The 18,589-nt window shown below is 37.5% G+C and overlaps 1 protein-coding gene across 3 annotated transcripts in view; it reads left to right on the top strand.

Annotated features, from left to right (window-relative positions):
* IQUB (IQ motif and ubiquitin domain containing) overlaps positions 1-15,003 on the top strand; it is an 82,706-nt gene extending 67,703 nt beyond the window's left edge. For all 3 annotated transcript variants that reach the window (XM_045191200.2, XM_024555065.3, XM_045191201.2), the window contains 3 exons: positions 9,892-10,140; positions 10,811-10,996; positions 14,739-15,003. In XM_045191200.2, the coding sequence (XP_045047135.2) occupies positions 9,892-10,140; positions 10,811-10,996; positions 14,739-14,921 (618 nt within the window). In that variant the 3' untranslated portion in view covers positions 14,922-15,003. The remainder of the gene's footprint in view (positions 1-9,891; positions 10,141-10,810; positions 10,997-14,738) is intronic.
* The last annotated feature ends 3,586 nt before the right edge of the window (positions 15,004-18,589 follow it).

The raw sequence follows: 18,589 nt of genomic DNA, 5'->3' as shown, positions 1-18,589 counted from the left end.
TGATGGCTGGTGTCGTTGAGCAATTTTTCATGTGTCTATCGGCCCTTTGTATGTCCTCCTTGGATAAGTGCCTGTTCATGTCCTTTGCCCATTTTTTAATTGGATTGTTTTATCTTCCTGGTGTGGAGTCGTGTGAGTTCTTTATATATTTTGGAGATCAATCCCTTGTCTGAGATATTGTTGGTAAATGTTTCCTCATACAGTTGGTTACCATTTCATTTTGACGATGTTTTCTTTAGTCATGCAGAAGCTTTTTAATTTGATGTAGTCCCATTTGTTTATTCTTTCATTTATTTCCCTTGCCCTAGGGGTCATATTGGTGAAAATATTGCTGTGTGGGATATCTGAAACTTTCTTGCCTGTATTCTCCTCAAGGACTTTTATGGTGTCACAGCTTATGTTTAAGTCTTTTATCCATCTTGAGTTTATTCTGGTGTATGGTGTAAGTTGGTGCTAGAGTTTCATTTTTTTGCATGTAGCTGTCCAGCTCTCCCAACACCATTTGTTGAAGGCACTATTTTTACTCCATTTTATGTTTCTACCTCCTTCGTCCATAAAGACATGAGTTTATTTCTGGGCTCTGTATTCTGTTCCATTGGTCTATGTGTCTGTTCTTATGCCAGTACCAGACTGTTTTGATTTCAGTGGCCTGGTAGTATAGTTTGATATCAGGTATTGTGATCCCACCTACTTTGTTCTTATTTCTCAAAATTGCTGAAGCTATTGGGGTCATTTTTATTTCCATATAAATTTTTGAAATATTTGTTCTAAATCTGTGAAATATGTCATTGGTATTTTAATAGGGATTGCATTGAATCTATAGATTGCTTTGGGTAGTATGGACATTTTAATGATGTTGATTCTTCCAATCCATGAACATGGTATATGTTTCTATTTGTTTGTGTCTTCCTTGATTTCTTTCTTCAGTGTTGTGTAGTTTTCTGACTACAGGTCTTTTACCTCCTTGGTAAGGTTTATTCCTAGGTATTTTATTTTTCTTGTTGCTATATCAAATGGGATTTTTTTCCTGATTTTTGTCTCTGATATTTCATTGTTGGTGTACAAAAATGCCTTCAATTTCTGAATATTGAGTTTGCATCCTGCTGTTTTGCCAAATTCATTTACCATGTATAACATGCACCCAAATATTTGACCGAAATTTCAGGAAAAAAAAATTTCATCTTAATTTTTTAATTAATTATTTATATTCTTTTTTTGTATTTAAAAAAGAATTTTAGCATTTATTTTTTGGATATATTATGTATGGTACAAGAAATTTTTTGTAACAAATAATTACAAAACCCACAAACAGATACAAGGTTTTTATGGTACTACCCATGTATAATGCACATTCTTATTTTTCCCTCAAAAATTTGGGCAAAAAAGTGCACATTACAGGAAAATATGGTATTAGGTTGAGTAACTTTTTGGTGGAGTCTATAGGGTTTTCTGTGTACACTATTATGTCATCTGCAAATAATGACAATTATAATTCCTCTTTCCAATTTGGATGCCTTTTATTGCTTTTCCTTTTCTGATCGCTGTGGCTAGAACTTCCAATACCGTGTTGAATAAAAGTGGTGAAAGTGGACATCCTTCTCTTGTTTCCGACCTTAGGGGGAAAACTTTTAGTTTTTGCCCATTGAATGTGATGTTGCCTGCAGGTTTCTCTTATACGGCCTTTATTATTTTGAGGTATGTTCCCTCTATTCCCTCTTTGCTGAGTGTTTTTATCATAAATTGGTGCTGTACTTTATCAAATGCTTTGTCAGTATCTATTGATATGATCATGTGATTTTTGTCTTTCATTTTGTTTATGTGGTATATTGTGTGTATTGATTTGGGAATGTTATACCATCCCTGCATCCCTGGGATGAATCCCACTTGATTATGATGTATGGTCTTCTAATGTATTGTTGGATCTGGTTCGCCAATATTTTGTTGAGGATTTTGGCATCTATGTTCATCAGCGATATTGGTCTTTCATTTTCTTTGTTTGCTGTGTCTTTACCTGGTTTTGGAATTAAGATACTACTGGCCTCATGAATAGAGTTTGGGAGTCTTCCATCTTCCTGAAATTTTTGAAGTAGTTTGAAAAGGATAGGAATGAGCTCTTCCTTAAATGTTTTGTAAAATTCACCTGTGAACTTGTCCAGTCCAGGGCTTTTGTGTGCCAGGAAGTTTTTTATTATTGCTTCAATTTCACTAATTGTTATTGGTCTGTTCAGGCTTTCTGCTTCTTCTTGATTCAGTTTTGGAGGATTATATGTTTCTAGAAATTTGTCTATTTCACCCATGTTTTCAAATTTCTTAGCATGTAGTTGTTTGTAGTAATTTTTTCCAAAACTTTTTATTTCTGTGGTATCAGTTTTAACATCTCTTTTTTCATTTCTGATTTTATTTATTTGGGTCCGCTCTCTTTTTTTCTTTTTTTTTTAATAAATATATTTATTGATTATGCTATTACAGTTGTCCCATTCCCCCCCCACTCCACTCCATCCTGCCCACCCCCTCCCTCCCACATTCCCCACTATAGTTCATGTCCATGGGTCATACTTATAAGTTCTTTGGCTTCTACATTTCCTACACTATTCTTACCCTCCCCCTGTCTATTTTCTACCTACCATTTACGCTACTTATTCTCTGTACCTTTCCCCCACTATCCCCCACCCACTACCCTGTTGATAACCCTCCATGTGAGCTCCATTTCTGTGGTTCCGTTCCTGTTCTAGTTGTTGGCTTGGTTTGCATTTGTTTTGGTTTTAGGTGTGGTCGTTAATAACTGTGAGTTTGCTGTCATTCTTACTGTTCATATTTTTTATCTTCTTTTTCTTAGATAAGTCCCTTTAACATTTCATAGAATAAGGGCTTGGTGATGATGAACTTTAACTTGACCTTATCTGAGAAGCACTTTATCTTCCCTTCCATTCTAAATGAAAGCTTTGCTGGATACAGTAATCTTGGATGTAGGTCCTTGCCTTTCATGACTTGGAGTAATTCTTTCCAACCCCTTCTTGCCTGTAAGATCTCTTTGGAGAAATCAGCTGACAGTCTTATGGGAACAGCTTTGTAGGTAACTCTCTCCTTTTCTCTTGCTGCTTCTAAGATTCTCTCCTTATTTTTAATCTTGGGTAGTGTAATTATGATGTGCCTTGGTGTGTTCCTCCTTGGGTCCAGCTTCTTTGGGACTCTCTGAGCTTCCTGGACTTCCTGGAAGTCTATTTCCTTTGCCAGATTAGGGAAGTTCTCCTTCATTATTTGTTCAAATAAGTTTTCAATTTTTTGTTCTTCCTCTTCTCCTTCTGGCACCCCTATAATTCGGATGTTGGAACGTTTCAAGATGTCCTGGAGGTTCCTAAGCCTCTCCTCATTTTTCCGAATTCTTGTTTCTTCATTCTTTTCTGGTTGGATGTTTCTTTCTTCCTTCTGGTCCATACCGTTGATTTGAGTCCCAGTTTCCTTGGCATCATTGTTGGTTCCCTGTACATTTTCCTTTGTCTCTCTTAGCATAGGCTTCATTTTTTTCATCTAGTTTTCGACCAAATTCAACCAACTCTGTGAGCTTCTTGATTACCAGTGTTTTGAACTGTGCAACTAATAGGTTGGCTATCTGTTCGCTGCTTAGTTGAATTATTTCTGGAGCTTTGAAGTGTTCTGTCATTTGGGCCAATTTTTTTTTTTTGTCTTGGTGCTTCCATTACTTAAAGGGGCGGAGCTTTAGGTGTTCCCCATGGCCGGGTAACGCTTGTCCCTGTGCTGTGGCGCTGTATGTGGGGGAGGGGCCTAGAGGGAGTAATGGCGCCCGCTCCACTCTCTGCTGGATTTCAGTCACTCCTTCCGCTACCCACAATCAAATTGGGCCCCTCTGGTGCTGGTTCCCGAGTGGGTGGGCTTGTGCACACTCTAGGCCCTGTGGGTCTCTCCAGTGACCTCTCCTGTGAGGTTGGGAGTTTCCCCTGCTGTCGCCTCACCCCCACGGGTGTTTTCAATCAGAGGTTTGAGGCTTTATTTCCCCCATGCTGGAGCCCTGGGTTACGCGGTCTGCTTTGCTCCCCGCCGTTCTTCTCGGTTTATCTATGCGCGAATGTGGGGCTGCAGGGTGCTATCCGCTGCTCTGCCTGCCCCGTTCTCCGCCACTCTGAGTCCGGCCCTCTCGGTGTATCTGTGCATGAATGTGGGGCTGCAGGGTCTGCTAGTGGTCAGACTGCCTGCCCCATTGGTCCCACACTCCACCAGTCTCGGTCTCCAGTCTCGGTCCCGCCACGGAAACTCGAGTCCTCTCTGCCCTGGCTGCAGTCTACGCCCCTCCTACCAGTCTGGATGAATGTTTATTTTTTATCTCCTTGGTGTTGGACTTCCTGTTCGATTTTCTGTCAGTTCTGGTTGTGGGAGGAGGCGCAGTGTGTCTACCTATGCCGCCATCTTGGTTCTCTTCTCTCTTTTTTTCTTGATGAGTCTAGTTAAAGGCTTGTCAATTTTGTTTATCTTTTCAAAGAACCAGCTCCTGGATTTATTGATCTTTTGAATTGTTCTTGTTTTCTGTATGTCATTTAATTCTGCTCTGATCCTGGTTATTTCGTTCCTTGTACTTGCTCTGGGTTATCTTTGTTGTTGTGCCTCGAGTTCTTGTAGGTGTAGGGTTAGACTGTTTATTTGAAATGTTTCTATCTTTTTAAGGTAGGCCTGTATTGCTATGAACTTCCCTCTCAGAACTACCTTCGTTGTGTCCCATAAGTTTTGTGTTGTTGTGAGTTCATTTTCATTTGTTTCCAGAAACTTTTTGATTTCTTCCTTAATCTCGTTCTTGACCCATTCATTGTTTAATAGCATGCTATTCAATCTCCATGAGTTTGAGTGTTTTGGGGGTTTTTTCCTTGAGGTTTGTTTCTAGTTTCAGTCCCTTGTGGTTGGAGAAAAAGTTTGATATGATTTCAATTTTCCTGAATTTGTTGCAGCTTGTTTTGTGTCCTATCATGTGGTCTATGTGGTCTATCTTTGAAAATGTTCCGTGTGCATTTGAAAAGAATGTGTATTTTGCTTCGCTGGGATGAAGCGCTCTCTATATGTCAGTTAAGTCCATTTCCTCTAGGGTATTGTTAAGTGACACAATATCCTTGTTGATATTTTGTTTGGAAGACATGTCCATTTTTGACAGTGGGGTGTTAAAGTCCCCTACTATAATTGTGTTGCTGTCAATATCTTTCTTGAAGTCCTCCAAGATTCTCTTTATGTATTTGGGTGATACTATGTTGAGTGCATGTATATTTACAATGTTTATGTCTTCTTGATGGATTCTTCCCTTGAGTATTATGAAGTGACCTTCTGGGTCTCTCTTTATGGCCTTTTTTTTGAAGTCTGTTTTGTCTGATATGAGTATTGCTAACCCAACTTTTTTTTCCTGTTCATTTGCTTGGAAAATTTGTTTCCAGGCCTTCACTTTCAGTCTGTGTAGGTCTTTTGTCCTGAGGTGGGTCTCTTGTAGGCAGCATATCTGTGGGTCATGCATTCTTATCCATTCAGCTATTCTGTGTCTTTTGATTGAAGCATTTAATCCATTTACATTTAAGGTTATTATTGATAGGTACTTACGTGTTGCTGTTTTTTCGTACCTGTGTTCTTCTCTCTCTCTCTTTTACTCTTCACTTTTTTGAAGTCTTGTTTCTTCATTTTGTTTTGGTTGGATGTTTATTTTTTCCTTTTGTTCCACATCGTTGCTTTGGGTCCTGGTTTTCTTCCTGTCACTGTTGGTTCCCTGAATATTTTGCTTTATTTCACCTTGGGTAGCCTTTATTTTTTTGTTCATTTTTCAACCAAGCTTAGTCATTTCTATGAGCATTTTGATTACCAGGGCTTTTAATTCTCCACCAGATAGATTGGCTATCCCCTCATCACTTAGTTCTCTTTCTGAAGTTTTTCCCTGTTCTTTCATTTGGGCCATATTTCTTCATCTTGGGAAACTGGTAAGTTGTAAGGGGGCGGGGCCTTAGGTATTCACCCAGGCGGGGCAACCCTCCTTGCTGCACTGCAGTGCTGCCTGTGGGGGAGGGGCCAGAGAGGGAACAGTGCAGCTCACCTGCTTGTCTCTAGCGCACTTTTCAACAAACTCTCATGTGAGACTGGGAGTTTCTCCCACCCTGGCAACCATGGTAGTCCACAGTCAGCTCTGAGTCCCAGTTTTGCCTTCAGCCAGCCTCGCCCGCCCGGTCTGCTGCCTCACTGCAGTTTTTTCGAGCCCATGTGCACAGTCCACCGCCTTACCAGTCTGGTTGATTTTTTTCTTTAATTTTTTGGTTGTCGGAGTTCCATGCAGTTTGATTTTCTGGTGCTTTTGGTTGTTTATTGATTTTAGATTGGTTGTTATCTTCCTTTTGATTGTGCAAGGAAGTGAAGGGTTTCTACCTACACCTCCATCTTGGCTGGAACTGTATATTTTTATTTCTAAATGAAGTTTTAAAATTTAATTGTATTGCAAGAGAATACTAAAATATAACATAAGTACAAGAGAAAAGTCTCCCATTTTGTATTGTGTCCAATGGATTCGAGATATTTGGGGATTATCACTTTGTAAGTTATATGATGTCTAATCACTGGAGTGTACACCTGAAACTAATATAATAATGTATGCTAACATTATAATTGAAAAGTAAAAAATGATTAAAACATGGTTCTGGAAATAAAACAGTTTTACTGAGATATAATTTGCATGTCATACAATTTGCCTATTTAAGGGGTACAGTTCAGTGGGTTTTAGGGTAGCCACAGATATGTGCAACCATCAACACAGCAAAGTTTAGAACATTTTGATCACCTCCAGAAACAGTTTCTTTCTAACTGTTACTCATGTACTTCCCCATCCTCCAGCTCCCCTACCCCACCACTACCCTCCATCCCTAAGCAAACACTACTCTATTTAGTGTCTCTAATAGAGTTGCTCATTCTGGACTTTAATATCAATACAATCATGCAATATGAAAAATAAAATAAAGAAAAAAGTGAAGTTCCCATATTATTTTTTTCCCATTCAGATCAGTTTTTCATTTGTCTGGGCTATCCTCTAGTGCTTTTGTGTAGACTTACTTAGTTTTTATATGTTTGCAGTAATATAATACAATTTTATATCTTACACACTCACATAACACTATATCATTTTATTCATTTTGTAAGTTACCTTTGGTAAAATTCCCTATTTTTGGTGATTTTTGACCAACTCAGAGAGTCATGTAACCAACAGCACAATCAAGATTTAAAAAGTCTTATCCTCCCAAACACCCTCATACTGCTACTATAGCCAGCCCTTTCCTTAGGCCCCCTGACCTTCGGTTAGTACTGACCTGCATTTCCTTTTTATAGTTTTACCTAACCCAGAATGTCATATAAATGGAATCATAATATATGTAGTCTTTTTAAAAAGATTTAATTTTTTTAGAGAGAAGGGTAGGGAGGGAGAGAAATATAGATGTGAGAGAGAAACATCGATCAGTTGCCTTTTGTATGCACCCTGATTGGGAACTGAACCTGCAACCCAAGCATGTGCCCTGACAAGGAATTGAACTGCAACTTTGTTTTGCAGAGCAGTGCCCAAACAACTGAGCCACACTGGTCAGGGCTATATTTATTCTTCTGAGACCGGCTTCCTTCATTTAGCATATTGCATTTGAGATTCACCTATGTTTCTGAATGTATCAGTAGTTTGTTTTTTTATTGTCTGGACGTACAGAGTTTATCCATTCACAGTTGTAGAACACTAAGTTGTTTAGAGTTTGGGGGTTTTGTGAATAAAGTCACTACAAGCACTTGATTATAAGTTTTTGTGTAAATTGATTATTATAGGTTAAATACCTAGAAAGTGGGATTTTTGAGTCATGGTAAATTCATATTTATATTTATAAGACACTGTGAAACCTTTTTTCTAAACTGGTTGTACCATATAGTATTTCTGTCTGCAATGTATGAGAGTTCAAATTGTTCTGCCACCTTGTCACCACTTGGTATTGTAAGGTTTTACTTAATTTTGGAATTCTAATAGGAATAAAGTAGTATCTCATTATATGTTAATATCCACTTTCCTAATGACTAATATGCATCTTTTTACTCACTTCTTTGCCATACATATATTGTGATACTACCCCCACCTTTTTTTTCAGTTGGGCTGTTTATTTTCTTGTTATTGAAATTTTAAGAATTCTTTATATATTTTATGTATAAGCCCTTTCTAAGATATATGATTTGCAAGTACTTCCTCTCAGGTTGTGGCTTGGCTTTTCATTCTATTAACAGTATCTGTAAGAGAGCAAAAGTGTTTAATTTTGATGAAGTTCAATTTATCCATTTTTAAAATGGATCATGCTTTTGGTGTTTGACATTTAATAAATCTGTTTGGATTAATTACTATTGTTAAAATGATGATACTACCTAAACTGACCTACAGATTCAGTATAATAACTATCAAAATTCCAATGATATTTTTCACAGAAAAGATTCGTAGTAGCCAAAGCAATCTTGAGAAAGAAAGCAAAGCTGGCAGCATCATGCTTCATGGTTTCAAACTATATTACAAAGCTCTAGTAAACAAAACAGTATGGTATCGCCATGAAAACGATGCGTAGATCAATGGAACAGAATAGAGAGCCCAGAAATAAACCCTCACATGAGGTCAACTAATATTTGACAAAGAAGCCAAGAACACACAATGGAAAAAGGATAGTCTCTTCAATAAAGGGTACTGAGCAAACTCAATAACAACATGCAAAGAATGAAATTCGACTTTTATCTCCCACCACATATAAAAATTAACTCAAAATGGACTAATGATTTAAATGTATGACCTGAAACTGTAAAAGTACGAGAAGGAAGTAGAGAAAAAGCTTTCCCTCATTGGTCTGACAACAATTTCTTTTGTCATGACACCAAAAGCAAAGGTGACAAAAGCAAAATTAGACAAATGAGATTGCAGGATTGCATCAAACTAAAAAACTTTTGCACAGCCAAAGAAACATCAACAAAATGAAAGGCTATCTATAAAATGGGATAAGATATTTGCAAACCATATATCTGTTGAGTTAATATCCAAAAAAGGAAGGGGGAAACTCATACAACTCAATAGCAAAATAATTTTAATCCAGTTGAAAAATGGTCAAAGGACCTTAAGAGACATTTTCCCAGTGAACAGACAAATGGCCAACACGAGCATGAAAAAGTTGTTCAATCATCAGGGAAATGCAAATCAAAACTGCAGAGGGATGATACCTCACAAACATTAGAATGGCTATTACCAAAAGACAAAAGGTAAGTGTTGTCAAGGAAGTAGAGAAAAGAGAATTCTTGTACACTGTTGGTGAACATGTAAATTGGTACAGCCATTATGGAAAACAGGATGGAGGTTTCTCAAAAATTAAAAATAGAACTACCACATGATACAGAGTTTCAAATTTTGAAAATTGAACATTGAGCCATCCAAAGTTTTTGTTAAGATGAGTGAATGAGAACATTTGGTTTAGTGGGCTTTTATTTATATGTCAAACCAGCTGTTGCCTGTAAGATTAATTAATGAACATAACACCAAAAAATCTAAATTCTTCTTAAAAATAAGTGCCAACACACTTGGAAGTTTTTCTTTTTAAGATTTTATTTATTTATTTTTAGAGAGAGAAGGTTGGTATCTAAAGGTTGATGAATAATATAGATTGTTAATATTTAGGGTAAATGAATAGTGCTTGAAATTTACATTTTGTATAGAATAGGAGGTGAAAGGGAAAATATAACTAACTTTTTGTCTCATTCTAAGATAAGTTACACCTCAGTGCTCTTGTTGGATAGTACTTGGCCTGGCTTTTGCACTTTTCTCTTGCTCTCTATATAAATATAAATATATGTATATATTTTTACTATTAGGTTCCTCAAGACCCATTGAAGTTTTATAAGAAGATTTACTATTGCCAGAGTTGCCAGCTGTATTTGCCTTCCACAGAGTTTGCTATATCATCCACCTCACACCGCATAAACCGGTGTCGTAAGTGCATTAGCCTTGACAATGAGTCTCAACAACGAGAATCATTCTTGAAGTACAAATGTTTACTTCAACGGCTCTACTCTTCAGAAGCTGAGTATGAAGATGATTCTAAAATTGCTTTCCTGATGCAGGTATAGTCACTAAGAGTTGCCAGTCATGGATGAAATTTTCCCGCTGATTCCCTGCTTTCCCACCCACACTTTTTAAACTGATGGATTTCCCTCCCTACACTTACACTTTGTGAAGCTTGCTCTTCTGGCACCTCTAAGTTTATATGTGTAGACTTCTTGATAAAAAGTTGTTGTTTCAAGAGTTTTAACTAATATGGTTTAAATAAAAAAGTTTTAAGACAGTTATTTCATTCCCCCTTCCCTCTTTTTCATTAAAACAAGAAAGGCTTTTAAATAATACTAAGCAAATTGCTTATTTTTAATTAAATTTCAATTTCCTCATTTGTAAAATGGGATTAAAATGACATACAGTAACCCTGAGGATAAGATGATAGTTACTAATACATTTTGAAAAGTACTTAATACCATATCAATAAATGAAAGGTAAAATTAGTGTTTTGGAAGACATATATGCAGCTTACTCTGGGTCAAGGAAGCGGTCTTGAATGTGAGACTCACAGCATAATTTAGTGGAAAATAAGGAGCAATGTGGCACTGAAAACCTCACCAATAGTATTTCTCTTTTAAAAATATGCTCAATATAATGTAATTATTTCCTTAAGTAATATAGTAATCTTAAAGAATTTTGTGTTTATAAGAAAACATTTTTCAAACTTATTTTGACATGCAGCTGCAAGATATTCAGTACCTGACTGAGAACATCTGGGTGTCCCAGTCAGCACTCAGTGCCTGGAATGACCTCAATGACCTGGTCATGGTCAGGTGGGACAAGTCCCTGGAGTGGTCCCCCTGGAACTGCATTCTTCTCACCAAGGATGAAAGCGTTGCTCATCTCAAGCTAACAAGTATTGAAGAGGTAAGAAAGTTGAACTTCTGGGGGGAAATTAACTTAATCTTTGGATTATTAGAGATAAATTGACTGTCTTTTAATACGTTCCATACATAATTTAAATACTTCCATTCGATTAAGAAACAGAGAACCTATGCATAACAATAACAAAATATGTGGATGGCAGAGATTAACATTAAAAGGAAGCCAAGGCACATAAAAGGTGAGGATAAAAGATCTGAAGGTCTGTACAAACACAATCACCCAAACATGATACTACTCCCTTCTAATAGTAGCAAATTTAAGCATGTTAGTTCTACAGTAAGTTCTACAAGGGCAGAGATTTTGTTAGGCTGTGTCTATAGCTCTAATACCTACAGCAGTACCTGTCATAGATTAGGGGTTTAGTAAATATTTGTTGAATGAGTAAATGAGTATTGCCACTAGATAGGTATTGTAGAACTAAATCTGTTTTGATTAATCATCACGAAGTATGCATAAAAACACACTAAATCCTCAAATAAATTTTGCTCATAATTTTGTGCTTTAAATGGCAATCATACTCATGGGGTGTAGTTTTGTGGCTCCATTTTCTTTGCTTCCAACTAACTAGGAGTGGGGAAAGCACTTTAAAAATTAAGTATCATTTAATTTCAGTAATTTACAAGATGTAATCTCTAAAGCATTTTGATAAATGGAATTGAGGAGTCCCTGATGGTTTGCAGAGCTCCACTGACACTAAGCAAACCTAGAGTTCTTACTGCTGATACTGATTCTCTGCCTTCTCTTAATTAAATTGAGGTATTTAATTTTATGTAAGATGTCAGCTAAGAGAAAATAAAGAAATGACTTCAAATATAACAGTTATTTTGAATAGTGCTATTCACTGCCTGTGTTTTTACTGGGGAGATGGAAGGGGTAAAGAGGAGAAAGTAGTTTAATTTTTAGCTTTTTTGAATAATTCTCCAGTAGAAGCCAGGCTAAGAAAAATTCTACTTTAGGTATTGAAAGAGCAGCGAGAAATTGAAGCTGTGCTGTATACATTGTGTTTAGTAAACTCAGCTGCCTCATAAATGTTTAATCACCGCAAGCATGGCCAATGCTGCAAAGTCATTTCATCCAGCACCCATCACGGGACTGAGGTTCGTTCCCAAAGCTGATATTATACTGCTTCTTCAATTAATCCACACGGCGCCCTTTGTGTATTTAATTAAGTCACTGCAGTATCAAATTAAATGTCCTACCCACATTCAGGATGCTGAGCTTATTGAATTTCTGTAAAATAGCTAAGGTTCTCAACCAGGCAAACTCAAAAAAATTGCCTCCTTTAGGGTTTTGGGCTGGTGTAATCTTTTAAGTATTAATGTTTAACCTAGTTAAAGAATCATTTTGTCTTGCAGTAAGTTAAAGCATTTTGAGAATTTCCTTAATTCACAGATATTTGCTTTTTCAGGAAATAAAAAAAAACACTCAGAAGTTAAAATAATCTTGACTCTCTGTAATCATGACACAGTTCTAGGAAAATCATGGAAAAAGACTTGTGTTCTCTGAAGCATAAATGAAGCAGATCAATTTCGCGTAGCGTGTACAGTGGCCAAAGTGGCGACCATAGTGGGTTTAAAGTCAGGAGACCTCACCCAGTATTCCCCAATTCCTGTCACTAATGATATGAACAACCTTAAGGCCTACTGTCTTTGCTTCATCTATCTGTATAAAGGTCACATGAAAACAGGGAATCAGTACAAAGAATCAGAGTGCCCTGACTTTGAATTCTGGCTGTATCACTCATGAGCGGGGAGAAGTTGGGCAAGCTTGTTAATGTCTTGGTGCTCTCCGGTTTTCTCATCAATCAAAAGGGAATAACAGAAAAAGTGGGTGATAGATATTGTCTGTCTTTGTATATTATTCTTTAAGAGTTGCTTATTATTCCTTTAATTAGATGAACCATAATATACTTATGTCATCTTTAAGAATTACTTTTGGGCTCTATAAAGGCACTTTGAAAGCCTATAAAGTCCTATGTATGTATAATTTAATGCTGCATAACAGAAATATAATAATTTTTCTTGAATAAATATGGGCAAAGAAGTGATGCAGTGAGGTCAGACTAGTGCAAAGGATGACTATTTCGATCTGTTAAATTTGTCTGTGGAGAAGAAAATTTAAAATAAGCCCAGGATACTCCTACCTAGTACTTTCTATGAGAATGTTATATTTTTTGGCTCCTTTTCTCCAGGGCTTTCTTTACTTTTGATTGACAGTATGGAGGGATCTTTGGTGAGGGGATGTCTTACTCTCAGAAAACAAATTTTAGGAAAAGGTACAGGTAGTATCTATTATTTGGTTGAAAAGAAGGGCCAGTTAATATTAATAAAGAGAATAGGTGGTATTCATTAATTCACTCCGAATTTAGTTTTGAATATTCCACATTCTGTGCTAAGTGCTTGGAGAAAAACAATTCTTTATTGTTTGAGTTGCACAAATTCAGCTGCCAATAATGAACTAAGAAGTTTATAATGACTTAATCAAATGGGAGATTAGTTTCCTTATGTAACAAGAAGTACAGAGGTTGGCAGTCTGGGGCTGGTTTGGTGGCTCTGTAAATGCTTTCACCAACCCAGGTCCTCCTCCTTCCCCCTCAGCCACATTTAACCTCTGCTTTCATTTTTCTGCTTGTAGACTCTTAAGAGATAAGATAGCTACTTTATTTCCTGCATTATATCCACCTCCCAGGTATGGCAAAAGCCCAAATGTGCTGGACAAGTGAATCTTTTATTGCTCAATAAGCTTTCCTGTAAGCACTACCTAATGACTTTTAATTATATGTGTATGTATAATGGCCAGAAACTTGTCACATGGCCACCTATAGCAAGAATAAATGCTAGGAAAGCTGAGCATGATGTCACAAAATACAAAATCAGGCCTCTAAATATAAATGGAAGAGAGAATGCCATGGGGTTGGCAGCTAGTAGTCTGCCACTCTCATTAGCAAACAGATTGTCCTATAGTCATGGGGCCATGCTACATAACAGAGAAAGTTCAAAGTGCTGTTTTAGCTGTGGGAAGACAAGAAGCCTAATAATTGAGAACAAATAAAAGTAGAAAGGCACAAAGACTGGATAGGGCAGGAACCGTGCTTTCTGTTGAGAAGCCAGAAGAGAAAGAATGCAAGGATTCACAAGGTGGGAATCTGAAGCAGTTAAAGGGGTGACTGAAGAGAAGTTTGTGTTGTCATGATACCAATGTGATCCTTCTTTTGAACTTTGGAGATATGGGAAGGACCACATTCAGAAAATAAATTCAAGTTGGTAATTGTATCAAAGTTGAGAGAGACTTAAGAGAACCCAGGTGACACAAGTGCGTTCATTCAAAAATATCCTCTAAGTATTTACCTTGTGGCTCCAAGAGACGCAGCTATGAAAAAGACCCAGTTTGAGCCTTCAAGCTTTCTTTATCATGGAAGAGACTCTCAAGAATATAGTGAATTTCAAGGCAGAATGACCTAGATATTACAGTTAAAATACATAAAGTGTTTGCAAGTATGGAGGCAGAAGGGTTTAGTTTGGACTCACGTGTCAGAAGGAGAATCAGGAAAGTTGCAGGTTAAAGCGCCATAGGAGCTGAGCCCTGAAAAATGATAGACAAAGTGGGGAACATGTATTCTGGGCTGAAAGAACTAATAAGCAAAGGTAGTGAGGCATGAATATGTTTTTACTTGGCAAAATAGATCTCTGACATGTAATAGAATTTCATTTTCTTTTCTTTTCAGGGATACAGACCCTTGTTTATTCACAAGATCAAGCACAAACATTTCCTGGCTAAGAACTATTTTTCTCAAATCCCACTCCTGGCTTCATTTTTACTTGAGGATCCTGAAGTAGAAGAGATCAGAAAGAAATATCACCCAGAAACAACACCTAAGATTATAGAATCCCCGAGGTCTAGTCCTTAGAAGACCTAGGAGTACTGGTTTGATGATCAGTGTTTTTGTCCACTGCTAATAGAGTAACACGGAGGTCACACAATATGGAAATAGAATTTTTCAAGTTGGTTTTAATGATTTTAATAGTATCATAAGTTGTATAAAGAGAAAACATCTATATACGTGCTTTATTGTGGAACAATTAATGTTAAATTGAAATATGATTTTGTTACTAAAATTAATACTTTGAAGAGAACATTTTACATATTTTCACATTAAAATTTTTAAAATTTTCAGGTGCATTATAGTTAAAATTAATAGCCAAAAGCTAGGGTTAATGTTCAACCCCAGAAATTTATTTTAGATAGTATGTAGTTACAGAAGGATAGTCAGTATATAGGTGGGTGGGAGGAAGCATTATAGAATTACCCTATCTGAAAATCTTTACAGGTAAGATAAAAGACACTATGTTTTAATGTAAGTATTTGAATTTTCACTTTTTATCTTCTACTTTCACCTTCCATCCATCTCAAAATCCCAAGAAAACAGCTGAAATGATTTATAAACAAACAAGCAAAAGGTACATTCCATGTTGGAAAACAGGGTAAAGAGTGGAATTATCTTTTATCCTATGGGAGAAAAACTCCTAGTGGGCCAATAATGAAAACTTTGTAGGAGGAATAAACTTGATCAAGGAACTATAATAATCCCTTTCTCCAATAAACCAAAAGAATAACCTTGACCATATGCATGTCAAGGACCTACAATGATGAACAAGGGTTTATGAGTCAGTCTTAACAGGAGACAGATGTACACTCAAAATTTACAAAGGAACTGATAAAGTGTGGGCAGTGTGTAGGGAAACTACAGTATAGTGCAGGGTCAGGTGAAGTATGTCTACTCCTTGTCTCAAATGAACCTAGGGAGGGAGAGTTCTGGAAACCCAGAAAGAGAGTGTGAAGAAGATAACCGAGCAGACCAGAGACCAGCCCTAGGGTGACCTCATGAACTAGAGAAATATATACTCTGATCTCACACGTCTCCCTTCCTCCAGTCTCCTGCTTGAATTTTCCATTGATGGAACCCCACCTCCCCCAAAACGCAGAAGAAATAGAAGTCTGCTGACATAATTTATACAGCTTCAGGACAAAGAGCAGAGTAGAAAATGCGGAGAGTGGATCTGGATGGCTAAATAGAAGTTATTGAGGTAGAGAGAAAAAAGTGAAGATCTATAATTCAAGTAGCAATATTTCACACACTGCAGCATAATTATATAAATATATTTAAGGTTAACAGCAAAGAGGTACATGTAAGAGAAAAACAAGATTAAGAAATATCACAGTGCATAATTTTAAACAGGTTAAAATTCTCTAGTAGAGGAGAGTTAGTCTCATTTTGTATCAGAAGAGTGAGATCTATGCTGTGTACCAGGTACATGCCCCAAATAAAATGACCTGTGAAGGTTAAAAGTTGTCAGTCATTTGCAGATAGACAACAACAAATGGCGGCAATAATATCAAGGATGAAATTGGGGAGACATCAGAGTAAAGGGTTATTTATCTTAATAAATTATAATTCACAGTAAAAATGAATAATCTCTGTTAGATACAAAAGTTGATTTAAAAAAGTCAGTTGAGAATTTTCCGTAGTCTTCCCATGTTTCCGCATGGATTTTTGAGCTGAGGCATTATATCTTGTGCAAGGCTCATTTGCAACGGTGTCTGTAAAGCAGAGTCTTGGAAGACAACAGTTGATGGTTCCCTGTGAAAGGCTCAGAGTGCCGAAGCCCAGGATTCCTACCCTGTAATGCAGCTCCCTGGGTGTTCCTGTGTCTCCTGACTTTGGGTCGTCACCCCGAAGGAATTAGGACAAAATGCTGGTATTCTGTCTGCTGCAAGTTCTGTGAACAATAAATTGTGCTTTATCTCTGACCCAGGAGCCTCCTGTCTTCTATCAGCTGTGAAATTGTAGCAAGTGACCTCATTAGCCTGCAATTAGGATAGCATCCCCAACCCTTCACAGTTCTCAGCACAGATAACCTCATAAGTAAAAAACAGAGGAACTAAGAGGTAGAAAATGCCATTTCTAGTCTCTTTCCAGGAACACTGGGTGCTTGGTTACAATTTTCCACCCTCTTGAAGTGAAGCATGCTTTGCCCTACTTAATGCAAGCCAACTTTGTCACTTTAGAGCATTGAAGGAATAAATAATTCTGCTAATAGATATTCTTCTAAGCAATAGAAAAAAGAGTGAATACTCCCCAAATCATGAGGCCAGCATGTCCTTGATATCAAAAGTTGGCAAAGATAGTACAAGAAGGAAAATGATAGGCCATTTTCACGATTAATATGGATGCAAAAACCCTAAACAAAATACTAGCACACCAAATAAAATGTGTTAAAAGGTAAAACAAATGGCTTTGGCTAGATGGTCTTCAGTTGCCCCTTTAGATCTACCTCCTTTCCTCCCCCTTTCTCTGCTTTGTGCCCTTGGAGTCTGATCCTTGTGCACTATGCCAATGGGTACATGCTGTCCTCCGGCTGTGTTGGTCAGTGGGAAACAACAGCAGTGTCTGAGGTCTGAAAGGAAGGCAACGATTGCAGTGTCTTCCCCTGGCTTCTCCCAGCTGGTGTTGGTCTGCTGTCAGTGACTGCTTTCATCTGCCTACGATCGCATCTCTGGGCGTTATGGTCATTCCTCATCCTCTACAGCTCTGAGTTCTGGGACTCATTCCTTCCTGTTACTTCTTCAGCTTATGGGTGATCATGTCTTTCTTTTGTAGGTAAGTTTAAGGTGATTCACATTGTCTATTTTGATTTCCTTGAACAGTGACCTTGCCTCATAAACAGTCTTTTCACTAAATACTTCTCAAATTAACTAGTTTGAGTGTGTCACCGGGTTCCTGCTGGGCCCTGGCCTCAGCAAATGGACTTTAAAATGGAATCCTAGGTTTAAAACGGCTCATATATTTGAAGAGTGTATGAATAACCTCCTTGTCGGGGGGACACGGGACACCAAATATATGCAGCATGTGGCAGCATCATGATTATTCAAAACATCCCAAGCAGGGGCATAGAATGGGGTACACATGGAGGGTAAGCATAGGGAGATCAAGCAGCTGAGCCAGTTAGTCGCTTTGGGGACAAATGTGGCACAGGATGGTATTTCTTACCCTAGAAAGGGTTCTTAAAGGAAAGAATAAATTAAAGGCTCTGAATGATCAACACAAGGCCCAGACAGAAATTTAGAAAGCCTTTATGATGACTCTAAAGAAAGTACTTACCTCCTGTATATATAGGACAGATGTGATTGCTAATCAAGTCTGGAACCTGATTTGGAAGTAAATAATGTAATCAGAGAGAGATACAGTAACTATTAAGACACAAGTCTCCTAATTTGGGAGACCAGGTAAAAAAAAGTCTATTTGTATGAGAGATAATTTATCTTGCTAGGTGGAAATGTAGGAAGTTCAAATATGGAGAGATGGTTGCATAGAGGAGCTGAGTAGCCAGAGAGGTCAGCTCTGCCAGTTCTCAGCTTGTTGCCTCTCAGCTCTCAATCCTCAGCTTCAAATCCTTCTTTGCCCTACTTGTGATACTGAAGCTGGACTCACACATATTTCTCCTTTGCCCCCTGGCACCATGTTAGGTATTTTCAGTGGAGGTGGCTGGAGACATGATGAAGTGAGGGACTTATTTT

This window comes from Desmodus rotundus, chromosome 6 (assembly GCF_022682495.2).
Source record: "Desmodus rotundus isolate HL8 chromosome 6, HLdesRot8A.1, whole genome shotgun sequence".
Classification (NCBI taxonomy): Eukaryota; Metazoa; Chordata; class Mammalia; order Chiroptera; family Phyllostomidae; genus Desmodus; species Desmodus rotundus.
This window is presented reverse-complemented; position numbering and strand designations above follow the sequence as displayed.